General features: G+C 45.4%; 1 protein-coding gene and 2 pseudogenes across 1 annotated transcript in view; all 3 read left to right on the top strand.

Moving 5' to 3' along the window:
- GOLGA5 (golgin A5) overlaps positions 1–1,575 on the top strand; it is a 25,479-nt gene extending 23,904 nt beyond the window's left edge. Inside the window, exon 13 of the mRNA XM_006925540.2 lies at positions 1,105–1,575. Coding sequence (XP_006925602.1) covers positions 1,105–1,185 — 81 coding nt within the window. The 3' untranslated portion in view covers positions 1,186–1,575. The remainder of the gene's footprint in view (positions 1–1,104) is intronic.
- Positions 59–177, top strand: LOC112473773 (annotated as a pseudogene).
- Positions 1,576–3,973: 2,398 nt separating the features above from the next.
- Positions 3,974–4,092, top strand: LOC112473849 (annotated as a pseudogene).
- Positions 4,093–12,708: the final 8,616 nt, after the last annotated feature.

Consider the following 12,708-nt stretch of genomic DNA (forward strand, 5'->3'; position numbering starts at 1 on the left):
GAGCCTGAGAAGCTCACTAACTGTTCTGAATGGGGATGTTTAAAAGTAGCTCAGTTGAGTCTGCAGCCATGCCACCCTGAACAAGCCTGATCCCGTCTGATCTCTGAAGCTAAGCAGTGTCGGGCCTGGTTAGTACCTGGAGGGGAGACCACCTAGGAAGACTAGGTGCTGTAGGTGTAAAAAATTTTTTAAAAAAAGAAAGTAATAAGGAATTGTAAGCTGACAAGGTCCTTGCAATCTGTGAGGTTAACCAAAGATTGCCTCGCCTAAAAAAAAAAAAAGTAGTTGAGTTGAATTAAGATAGACCTTTTTCTTGAAAAGAAATAAAAGCATACTTAGAAAGAAATTTCTCTGTGATCCGCTAGAGGGAAGATAATGCTTTAAGTAAAAAGTTTTTAAGAAGATGGGGATGGGGAGAATTTAGGGAAAAAAAAGTTGAGTGGCATCAGAGAAGATTCAGAATCGGCCCGCATCCGGGTTCATTTCCCAGGTGTTAGAGATTTGAGGAACACGTGTACCACCTGGCAGCGTGAGATGTGATGCTGCACACCGCAGAATGGCGGGCACAGAGCCGTGGAACCTCACATCGTCGCACGTGGCGGTGTGTGACTGTAGGTCCTGGGCCCAACCCTAGAGCGGCCGCTGAAACCTGCTGCACTATTCCTGTCGAGAAAGCCTTCCGTCCCCTCTTCACCAAAGCGCAGCTAAGCCCTCTCCCACAGCACCGGCCATAACCGTCCTACAGAGCCTTTTCCAGCCGACTTCATGCTATACATCTAGCAGTTCAGGTGGTTCATAATCACCCGAATGGTTATGTATGTGCACATGTGCATAATGTGAACACATTGCAGACTCGGCTCCTCTTGACTGAGAAATCTGTACGTATTACAGCCTTTATGACCCTCCATTGGTTGTTTGTACATCTGTTTCTTCATTAATGATCCAGTAAACATGCCCGAGCCCCTCCAATGTTGCCAACACAGTGCTAGTCACAGGAGTACGAGGACAGATAGGACGTGGTTCCTGCCCACGGTGTACTTCATAGGGAGCTTGTGGCGAAGATGAAGTTATTAACTAATCCATAAATGGTTTTCCTTTCTCTAGGCTCTGCTTCACCTGTGGGTCATGATTGTTCTGTTGACTTACACACCAGAAATGCACCATGACCAACCACATGGCAAATGAACTGAACCCAGTTGCTTCAGTGATCGGTTGTCTTTTTCCAGACTTGGGATCGACAAAAGGGTCAATTGCCTAAAATTCCTGGGGAGAGTACACAAAATTATCATATCACTACAACTTAAACTTTTAAGTTATTACACAAGTACTCTGCTACCCAAGTCGTCCTCTAACGTCCTTCAAATGGTAAGAGTTTCTAAAACAATGACAGTAATTTAACAAGCTCTCAGCTCTGCTTTTCTGAGGTCGGTGGTTCAGTGTGTATATGAACGCACACAGACGCTGGGCTGTTCACCTCTGTACAGACCATATGTATTTTAGGCAACACTCTATGGGCTGTAATCAGGGAAACTAATTGTATTTAGTGATATAAATAAAATGTTTTCTTTTTGATAATTCAGTCTGCTTTTGTGTTTTCATATATTTAACTTTGCAAGTATAGATTTACTTTTTACATATTAAAGTCCTGATTGGTATAACTCTTCGGAGCTGTAAAGTGAGGCCTGATCTCAAACGGAATAAAGAGCTTACTCTTGTTAATATCTTTTAGACCGGGGGTCCCCAACCCCCGGGCCATGGACTGGTTATTGGTCCGTGGCCTGTTAGGAACCAGAGGTGAGCAGCAGGCGAGTGAGCGAAGCTTTATCTGTATCTGCAGCCGCTCCCCAGCGCTGGCATCACCGCCTCAGCTCCACCTCAGATCATCAGGCATTAGACTCTCATAGAAGCACCGGTCCCTAGTGCCAAAAAGGTTGGGGACTGTTGTTTTTTTTTAACTCCTGCTTCTAATTTGGAAACATTTCTGGAAAGTGATTAAAACCAGGTTACATACGTAAAATGGAAAAGAGCTCGTGCTTCATCATCGTGTATCGCCAGACTTCCCGTCTCCGCGGGTCCTGGCTTTTGTTGGGATGGCTCTAAATCTTTTGTTCAGTTTTTATACATTCTTGGCTTCAGAAATAGTTTGACAAAATGTTTCCGAGGTTATTTTTCAGCAGATTTTCGAGGGCGTTCCCGTTTGCTTACCCTAAGATAACACAAAACTTTGACCTAATCAAAAGGATCGAGTGAGAGCTGAATTCTTTTCCTTCTCGATTCAATGTATTCATTTAAAGACATCACAAATATGCGCACATACACATACATACGTTATCAGAGCTCCTAAGAAAATCTCCCTTCCTCTAGACTTTGCTTACCGAAAACTGCCATTTCCATTGCAACAGAACAGAAACATCGAAGGAAGAGCATGGGTTTTGTTCAGACGTGGTGGACTTGGGCTCACCAGGCGAGGGGGCAGAGTGTCTGGGGCCGGGCAGTCGAGCCTTAGACTAAGCGGACTTACACCCAATCACCCTGTGGAGAGAAAAGCCAGAATACTACAGTATGCCTCCAGGCTCCAGCTCCAGGTTGCAGGAAGCCCGCTGTGCTGGGAAAGGCCAGTGTGGGCATCTTGGTCTCGATGGAAGGAGAGGAAAGAGCCAGAAAAGCACAAGAGGATGGTCAGGGACCAATGGGCTAAGACGTCAGGGACCAATGGGCTAAGACGTCAGGCCGTGACTGGTCAGAAGAAGGAAATGACAGAGAAAGCGACTTGGTGGTCTTTCTGGACATGTCGGAGACTGGCGGTCCTATTAACTCGTTCCTGAGTGAGAATTTGGATTAAATGGTTCTGAACTTCCACACTTCGGATGGGTGATCTGCTTACCAGACAGACTCGAACACAAAATACCCCCAAATCAGTGGAACGTTCTTCTATAGGAACACTTGAGTGTCAGGTGTTTGACATACAGAAGCCTCACTTATAGAAGGTGTCTCAAAGAAAATAATGACGGTAAAATAATTTTGTCATTAAATTACAAAGTAATTCAAATTATGAGTACCCCGTGTGCCAGCCCTTTCTAGGAACGGAGATACGGGGATACCGTGGGAACAGAAGTCCCTGCCCTCGTGGAGTTAACATTTAAGTAGGGGAGGCAGACTATAAACACACATAACGTGTCACTTAGTGTCAAGTGCTATGAATAAAAATAAAACGAAGGTCCAGAGAGATGGGGAGGAGGGCAGGGAAGTCCTCTCCGCAGAGGTGACACTTGGGCAGTACCTGAATAAGTGATGGGACGTGCAAAATACAGACTGGGCTTTCTACGCAGTAGGTTAAATACTTGCGAAGCCTCAGAAATGGAGACAAACAAGGAGCAGGACGGCGAGGAGGCCAGCGTGGCTGGAACCGAGTGCGGGAAATGGGGAGACAAGCGTGGGGCCAGTCTGGTGGGGACCTGTCGGCCAAGGTCAGGACCTTGAATTTGAAATTCTGTTTTGCTTCTCCTTAGTAGCCCCCTCTGCCCTTGAACTACCACCTCCTTTAAACAGGGAAAACCTTTAAAAATCTGTTTTAGAATAAATCTCGAGGGAGCAGTTGCCCCACATGCAAACGCTGCATAGTATCTAATTCCTGTTGAGATGAGAACAGGCTGACCCTGAGGAGGTCATTTTTCTATGTAGTTACAAAGAATACCAAACCAATGAATTTGTACATTCCCTCATAACTTCTTGGTCTCCACTCCTTACCTTTGTTCAAGGACAAACAGAGAAAATGAAATGAAAGCCAAGCATGTCTGAAGGCAAACGTCCCCCAACCTTAGAGTAACGAACCTTAGCACTGCCTGGCGCCGCCCACCGCCATGCTCTCAGAGCTCATAAACTCTAACGTCTGGACATTTCTGACCCCAGAGGACAAAGACAGTATTTATTTATCCACTACTGCATCCTCAGTGCCTAGATCAGAGCCTGGCACATCAGTGCTTAGGACACCCTGAACATGCCCGATCTCGTCTGATCTCGGAAGCTAAGCAGGGTCGGGCCTGGTTAGTATTTGGATGGGAGACCACCTAGGAAGACCGGGTGCTATAGGCTTAAAAAAAAAAAAAATAGAAGAAGAAAACAGGAGTTGGAGAAGGAGATGTGATGACAAGAGCAGAAATCCAAATGATTCAACTACTGGCTTTGAAAGAAGAAGAAGGCGCCGTGAGCCAGTGAATGCCAGTGGCCTCTGGAAGCTGAGAAAGGCGAGAAAAGAGATTCTCTCCCAGAGCCTTCACAAAGGAATGCAGCCCTGTCGAGACCTTGGTTTTAGCCCCGGGAGACCCATTTCAGACTTCTATAGAACTGTAAGAGAATTCACTCGTGTTTTAAGCCATTACGTTTGTGGTCATTTGTTACACAGCGACAGACTACAAATACAGTGCCCTCCCTGGTTACGAGCCCCCGTAGCTCACAGCAGTTTTATAGGCATAATACTGATGCTGAATCGAATCGCTCTTCAGTTTCCATCACTCCAGCCAAACGCTGAGTTTGATATGTCTGCCTTGTCACAGTCGTTCCTTCTGAGCCCAGAAGAGTGCAAGGCACTTATTAAAGACTCAATGCAAATTTCCAGAATGAACAATTTTGAAACTAGGCCTTCCGAGGGACAGTGACGTGTGACAACAAAGATGTGTAACCTTAAAGCTGGTCGCTACTACTTTCTGGCTCGCTTAACCAGCTCTGGTGCTGGGCAACTCACTAAACATCTCTGACCTCAATTTCCTCACCTTTAAGAAAGGAGAAGCTGAAGAGAATCATGAAGAGTTTCCCCACTGACAAAAAGTTGAACTTGAATTCAAATGTTAGCCTTTAATTGGGTGGCACGTTTCTTTTAAAGTTAGATGGACTGAGAAGTGGAAAACAGCCCCGCTGACAACCAACCGTGCTCCCCACGGAACAGCAACAACACTCAGAACGAGACACTGACAAAGCCACTCTCCGAGCACAAAAATGCCACACGGCCCCTCTTCCGACAATCCGAGCAATCACCGCTGTTTCTCCAACAACAACCCAAGCCCCATTTTAACTCTCCTGGGTGACAGTCACCGAGGTACCCAGTCACCACATCGCCCCTGCATCTAACCCAGAACCAGCCTCTGATTCTTCAGGGGCCCTCACACTTATCCAACATAAACCAAAACCCTGGGAGAAGCCTCTCTCATCTCCACTGCTGCGGTGCTTCTGAGGACACACTTCCCCCTGAGGCAGTTAAGCTTGAAAAACCTAACCTCAGGAGTCTGAGCTTTGTTAATTTGTTTGTTTTGACTACAGGTGTGGTCCTTGGTCAGTTGGCCCTGACAGAAGCTCCTCATAGTCAATGCTATAACTTTACAGACAAGCAAACAAGCTTGGCAACCCATCAAGGTCCTTCAATTAGCTATAAAAGTGAGACGAAACGTTTCTTTTTGTTTGTTTGTTTTCATTCACCATTGGTTTTGAACAATTTGGTTATTGAACACGTCAGCTTACCAGATCTGTCTGGCACAGAGTCTCCTATTTCCAGTCTTGGCTTCAACCTTCCAGTAGCTTTTAGTCGCTAGAGAAAACCTGCCGTATGTTTTCAAATAACGCTTAGTCCTGGGTCCAAGCCAGGTACCTTCTGATGAGAGTTAATTGTTCTTTATTTATCAGGGTGAGAGGAAACAGGTGTGTGTCCCCTGCTGCCAACTGATTTATTTCTTCGAGCTCTAGGAACAGACTCTCTATCAGCTACCCAAGCAGGAAATTGCCTTTTTGCAGAAGATAAACAAGAGGGTTTGCTTTTATTTTCAGAAATAAAATTAGACCTAAAAACCCATTTTAAAATCACTTTTTTTCTGATTATTAGAATAATATTTCTTAACTGCAAAAAATACAGTAAAATATAAAGAAGAAAATACCGTGCATCCATCATCCAAACGAATATGATTTCGCATTTTGGCCTGTTTCTTTCCAGTCTTTTTTTCCTCATTGTCTATGGATGTAGAAAGGTCAGAAGTGGAGAAAACCCAGCTTATAGTTGAAGTCATACTGTATATACAGTTTTAAATTTTGATTATACTTTTAATTCATGCAATACATGCTCATGGTAAAAATTCCCAGCATTCCTGGGAGCACACGTCCCCATCCACTCCCTCCCCAGACTTAACGACACTTAGATTAGGAAGAAGTGAGATTTAGTGCTCAACCGTAAGTGCTCGGTATGTACGTGTCCATGGTGGGTGGGGGCGGGCGTGGTGGTTGCTGAGCAGACTCTTCCCAACCCCTTGTGGCAGACAGACTCCCAGTGATGTCCCCCCTCCCAGCGTCCATGCCTTTGTGTAATTAACTCCATCTCCTGGAGTGCAGATGGGATCCATGGCTTGTTTGTAATCCATAGAATATGGCGAATGTGATGAGATATCACTCTCTCGATTTGGTTACATTATAAAGCAAAGATGATGTGATGTCGGCCTGCTGATGACATTACGTGATATCAGATTCTGCCTTGGTGGACGGGATTCTCCTTGTTGATTTGACAAAGTGAGTGGCCATTTTGAGGAAGCCCAGGTGTCAAGGGACTGTAGGTAGCACCTAGGACCTGATGGCAGCCTCCAATTGACAGCTAGCAAAAAGCGGAGGCCCTCAGTAATACACCTGCAAGGAAATGGATTCTGCTGACAACCTGAATAAGTTTGGAAGAAGATCCTTCTCCGGTCAAGCCTCCAGATGAGACCACAGCCCTGGCCAACATCTTGACAACAGCTGTGGAGGACCCAGAACAGAAGACCCAGCTAAGATGTATCCAGACTCCTGACCCACAGAAATTGTGAGATAATAAATGGGTGTTATATAGGATAAAAAACTAACACAGCAGGTGCTCAAATAACATTGTTTTGTTCAATGTCATTTCATTATAACATCGATGAGATGCTATAGGAACTTAACTCTTGTTTGTATCAATTACCCTATAATAAAACCGGTTTCATTAGACATAGTGTCACAGAAAGTCACAGAACCTACGGACAACGTTAAATGAGGACTTCCGGCACACCTTTTCTATGCGTTTCCATAGTCCAGCGGTCAGAGCTCCTCGGATGCAAGCAACGGGCACCAGCTCAAACTAGTATAAGCAAAAAGGACAGCTACAGGGTCACCTAATTTCAGGCACGTTTAAATCCAGGTGCTCGGACACTGCACTGGAGTCTTTCTCCTTCCTTCTTAGCGCCCTGCGTCAGCTTGATTCACAGGCAGCTACTCCCCACACAAGGGTGACGACGCTGCTTCAGTTCGCATCCTATCAGCTTGGCGACCTCTGTGGAAAAGAATACTGCCGGAAAACAGTATGGTGGTTCCCAGAAAAATTAAGAATAGAGCTACCATGTGACCCAGCGATCCCTCTTCTGGGTGTCTACCTGAAACATTTGAAACATTTATTCGTAAAGATGTATGTACGCCTGTGTTCACTGCAGCATTATTCACAGTAGCTAAGACATAGAAACAACCTAAGTGTCCTTCGATGGATGACTGGATTAAAAAGATGTGGTACATACACACTACTCTGTACTACTCAGCCATCAGGATGAAATATTTATTGCCCTTTGCTACCACATGGATAGATCTTAAGAGTATCATGCTAAGCGAAAAAAGGCAGAAAAGGAAAGAACCATGTGATTTCGCTCATGTGGGATATAAAACAGAAAGCAGAGAACAAATTCATGGACACATGACGGTGCAGTGGTCACTATAAGGGAAGGGGGTAGGGTGGTAGAAGACGGTAAAGAGGGTCAAACATATGGTGACGGAAGGAGACTAGACTTTGGGTGGTGGGCACACAATGCAATATACAGGTGCTGTGTTATAGGATTGCGCACTTGAAACATATAATGTTATTAACCGATGTCGCCCCAATAAACTTAATTTTTAAAAAATTATTAAACAACAAAAGAGACAAAAGACTTTTTCCCCATAGGTCCAGCAAAAGCCCTGGGGTTAACATCACGCTGGCTCTGCTTGGACTAATGGAAGACATGTGCCCGCCAATCCCTGGAGACAGATGGCTATGGTTCGTACGCCCACATCCAAACCTCATGAACCAAAAGAGGGAGGGGCAAGAGCCGGAAGGAAACAAGGACACTGCTAGCAGAAGACGGTGGCATGGGAAGCAGAGTGATAAAACCACAGCCATCCACTGCGGGAACATGCGTATCTTATGTCTTAATGGGCATGTGACTTCCTATCCTGCTTTGATGAAAACAGTATCTAACAATATTGTCCTAAATACCACTCATATAATTGGTGCCAATGTCTAAGGAAATAAATACAGAAAAGTTGAAAAGATAACACAATGAGTGTCCAGATGCCCTTCACCTAGATTCTGACATTGCTAACATTTTACCTCATCTGTTTTCTCTCTCTCTCCCCCACTCCCCGCCCCCCGCAACCAGCGCTCTATTTTTCTGAATGACTTAAACTAAATTGCAGACCTCATGACACTTCATCGCAGGATATTCCAGCCAGGGTCTAAGAAGAAAGGCAGTCTCCTATACAGTAACTATACCATTAACACATCCAACAAATTTAACATTGTGCAAGGATATTACCTTCTATCCAGTCCATATTCACGTTTTTCTGACAGTTCCAAACTGTTCCTTATAAACTGTTCAAACTTTTTTCTGATCCAGGATCCAGTCCAGGATCCAATCCAAGATTGCATGGGATTATTCTCTCGCCCCAGTCCCTTTAATCTAGAACAGCCCTCCTCTTTCTTTTTTTGATCTTTCATACATTGGTATTTTGAAGAGTATGGGCCGGTTATCTTGCAGAAGGACCCACAATATGGGTTTGTCTCTTTCTTCATGTTTAGATTCAGGTTTAATATTTCAGGGTCAATATATCAATTGAGGAGGCACAATGTCAGTGATGCTAAGTTCGATCACTTGGTTAAAACAGTTCCTGCCAGATCTCTCCATCCTAATTTTTCCTTTTTTCTGTTAATAGATGTTTTGTGGGGTGATATCTTGAGATCATGAAAATATCCTGTTCCCCAATAAACTTGCCGTGGTCTTAGAATGCACTGCTGATCCTTGACTGAATTACTGTATTGATAGTTACAAAATAGTGATTTTCTAAATCCATCATCATTTCTTCTACCATTGTTAGCTGACCTTCCTTCTCTCCACTCTTTTTTCCTTTATACTCTCACTGTGTACCTATCGATTCCTTTTTTTTTTTTAATTCAATATGTTAGAATCCACTGTCATCATTATTCTCCTTGGTATTGAAATCGTCCCAGATTTGGCCAGCAGGAGCTCCTTAAAGCCAGCTCTCGTGTGCTTATCACCTGTCCCCATTCGTTTGGGGGCACGTCTTTGCTTTCTGGCACACCAAGATGTTCTGGTCTGCCCTGCAACTTTCCCTGCTCAGGACCTGGAATCAGCCATTCCTGCAAAAAGCCCCCTGGTTCCTGTTAGTGGAGAATAATACTTGCAAACCGAGATCTGGGCTTTAGGACCTTCCGTACAATTTTTAAAGTTGCTAACCACCATTTTAATTGGCTTCATACTATTTCCATTAAGTGGTTGAACTATAACTTAACTATTCCATGAATACTGGGTATTTTGGAGAGAAAGACTCTTTTGCCATTAAAAATAACACCATGATGAAAAGCTCTCTGCATAGATATACATATTTTTTTGAGAACAGGTGCCTTAGGATACATCCTAGAGTGGAATCACTGGATTAAAGAATAGAAACATTTTTCAGATGCTCTTTGCAAATCATCTAATTGCCCTCCAAAAAAATAGTGCCAGGTCACCCGTCCACCAGAAGTAGCTCAGATTCTTAGTGTACTGTCACCAGCAGTAAGTATTAGCATAAAAAAGAAAGTAGTTCTTTAAGCCCAAAGGAAAGCATGGCATCTCATTGGTTTAACATTCATTTGATTGCTTGTCAGGTAGAACATAGATAGAACCTTTTTCCTGTTTATTATTTGAATAGGTTTTATAAAATCAGGTCATTTTAACAGGAAGACTCAGCAAAATAAGAATTAAGTGAATGCTGTCGATGTTCTGATCATTTATAGGCAGCGTGTGCAGCATCATCAGAGAGTGGGAGAGAGACAGACTTCACTGGAGTCACCAGAAAATGAGGTTCAAGGCTGGAGGCCCACAAGCTTCAGGTCAGTATGTGCCTCAGCACCCAGAGGGGGCTCCCACATGAACAGAGACGCCCCCATCACGGCGTACACAGCCAGGCGGGGAAACACAGCCACACGGGAGGCCCTGGCTCCCCTTGAATAGCTCCACCAGCCACAGGTGCTGGGCCCCCATCCCGCCCGCCTCACGTCAAAGTACTTCTTTCCAAGAGAGTCAGGGCGGCTGACAGGAGAAAGCAGCATTCGACCTGGGGTTTGCCTCACCTCCTTCCAAGTACTGATCAACAAGCTGTCACCGATAGCGCACGCCGGGAAACAAGGGAGGGGGCTAGCTTGCCGACGTGACGGCGCACAACGCCACCGCTGCGTGGCCGACCAGTTACTAGTACAGGACCGTCCAGTGCTAGGCCAGCTGCTTCAAACCAAGCAACTGTAGAGAGAAGGTCTTTGATCGCGTGCAAGCCGGCGGCAGGTTTAACGCAAACACGGTTTCAAAGTCGTGAATGAGTGTCAACGACAATTCAAGACGTCTGCTGCCACTGCAGTGCGGCGTAAACGTTCCCGTCACTCCCGTCAGTAACAAATTCGCAGGTGTAAAATTGTGGTTTCTTGTCTATACTCATCATTTTTTTTAAAAAAATGGTACATTTTAGTTAGAAAATAGAAAATAATAATGTATTTTTTCCCCATTTAAGTTAACGGGCTCCCTGAGTTCTACCCATGGACCTCTCAAAGGTCCAACAGTAGACCATAGGTTAACAACCACTGCATAGACGAAAGGCTCCTGGGCCCCTGGGCCTCTGCTCGGAAGAGAATTGCATGGCAGCCACCTGAGGATCACCCTCTTGCTTTGAGTGAATAATGAACGAACTCTTATTCTATAGGCCACTGAGATTTACAAATTGTTATAGCAGGTAGCATTACGTATTCTAACTAACATGGAAATCAAGCCTTACATGCCTTAGATTCAAGAAGTCCAAGGGACCCCAGAAGGATGAGCCAGGACTGGAACCGGGCAGTCCGACCCCAGGGCCAGCCCCTCATCCGTCCGCTCCACTGTCTTCCTGGCCGTGACTCCGGGAGTGTGAGGCCTGGGTGTGTGGCTGTGAGCGCATCACAATTTCTCTAGGCTTCAGATACTTCACCTTTTTGTTTTCTTAATAAGCAAATGTGAGACTAAAACGAAATGTTGCTTGGAATGTTGCTTTCAGAGAAAGAAAACCCACAAGTTCAAGACTAGAGTAAAAAATAACATTAAGACCATTTCTCCAACAACGAGAAACGGAAACATATGGGCCTGCAACTCAGACAGACCTGATGCTGCCGAACGCCCGCTAAGTCTCTGGTCCTCTCTGAACCTCTGTTTCCTCGTCTACAAAGCGGAGACCCAGCTCCTGCGGTGGTTGCAAGGATTAACTGAGAGGAGGCAGACAGCCGTGTCTGGCTCTGCCTGGCATGCGGCAGGCACTGGGTACACGCAGGCTCCCTTCCCCAGTGTCTCCTTCTGTTGACTGGGAAAACCCCAGGGCCTTGGAAGGAAGACTCGGAGCAGGCTTGCCAGGCCACCTGGTGAGATGAGGCCATCTTTCAGAGCTCCATTTTCTCCCTCATCTTATGTGGATTGCTATTTCCTGCCAAGGCTTAATTAAACCGTGGAGCAGTGAGCACAGATAATTAACGGCGAGCCTCGTTAGGCGGGACTTTGGTTAATGTCTATGACTGTGGAAGATTCCAGTCACAGGCAATTAGTATTTGTCATGTAATTAGGATGCTCAGTTGGCAGGAAGGGGCGAGCAGCTTGTCTGTCTGGGCGGCAGATGGAGGGCCAGGCCTCTCCTGTGCCTAGCAGGCCAATGAGGCTGGCTAGGGGCAGGAGTCCTGGGGGGCGGGGGGCGCTGTGGCCAGGCTCCCCGCTGTGCACGGAGGCCTGGACACCTGGGACGCTGGGCAGCCCCACCCTCGGGGGGCAGCTTGCCAGCAACGGGGGCCACATCAGAAGCCTGGGTGGGGCGTATTTGAACTTTGATTTATAATAAAATGGAAAAAGGAATTATTTAAGTTTCTGAATAGATAATACAGCCACATGGTTGTAACACCGAAATGTATAAAGAGACAAGCTGTGGAAGTCTTCCTTCCTTCCCCATCTGCCCAGTTCCCACCATCCCCACCCACGGGTGAAACAGTTAACTCGCTGACCCTGGCTTTCTGTGGATCCTTTTCAGAAGCCATGCTATACGCGTATGTGCAAATCCGAATAGGTACCCCTCCCATTTTTTAATAAAACACAAATGTTAGCATGTGTTAGCATGATTCTTGCCTTCTTTTTTTTAACAATAAAGTTTTTTGTTTGTTTGTTTGTTTTGTGTTTTAGGGCAGTGAAACTATTCTGTATGGCACGATAATGCTAGGTATATGTCATTAGAAATTTGCCCAAACCATAGAATGTACAACGCCAAGAGTGAACCCTAATGTGAACTATGGACTCTGGGTGATGATGGGTCAATGTGAGTTCACCGATGGTAATTCTCTGGGTGTGGGGGGGGCGGCGGGGG

Source organism: Pteropus alecto, unplaced genomic scaffold (genome assembly GCF_000325575.1).
Source record: "Pteropus alecto unplaced genomic scaffold, ASM32557v1 scaffold8, whole genome shotgun sequence".
Lineage (NCBI taxonomy): Eukaryota > Metazoa > Chordata > Mammalia > Chiroptera > Pteropodidae > Pteropus > Pteropus alecto.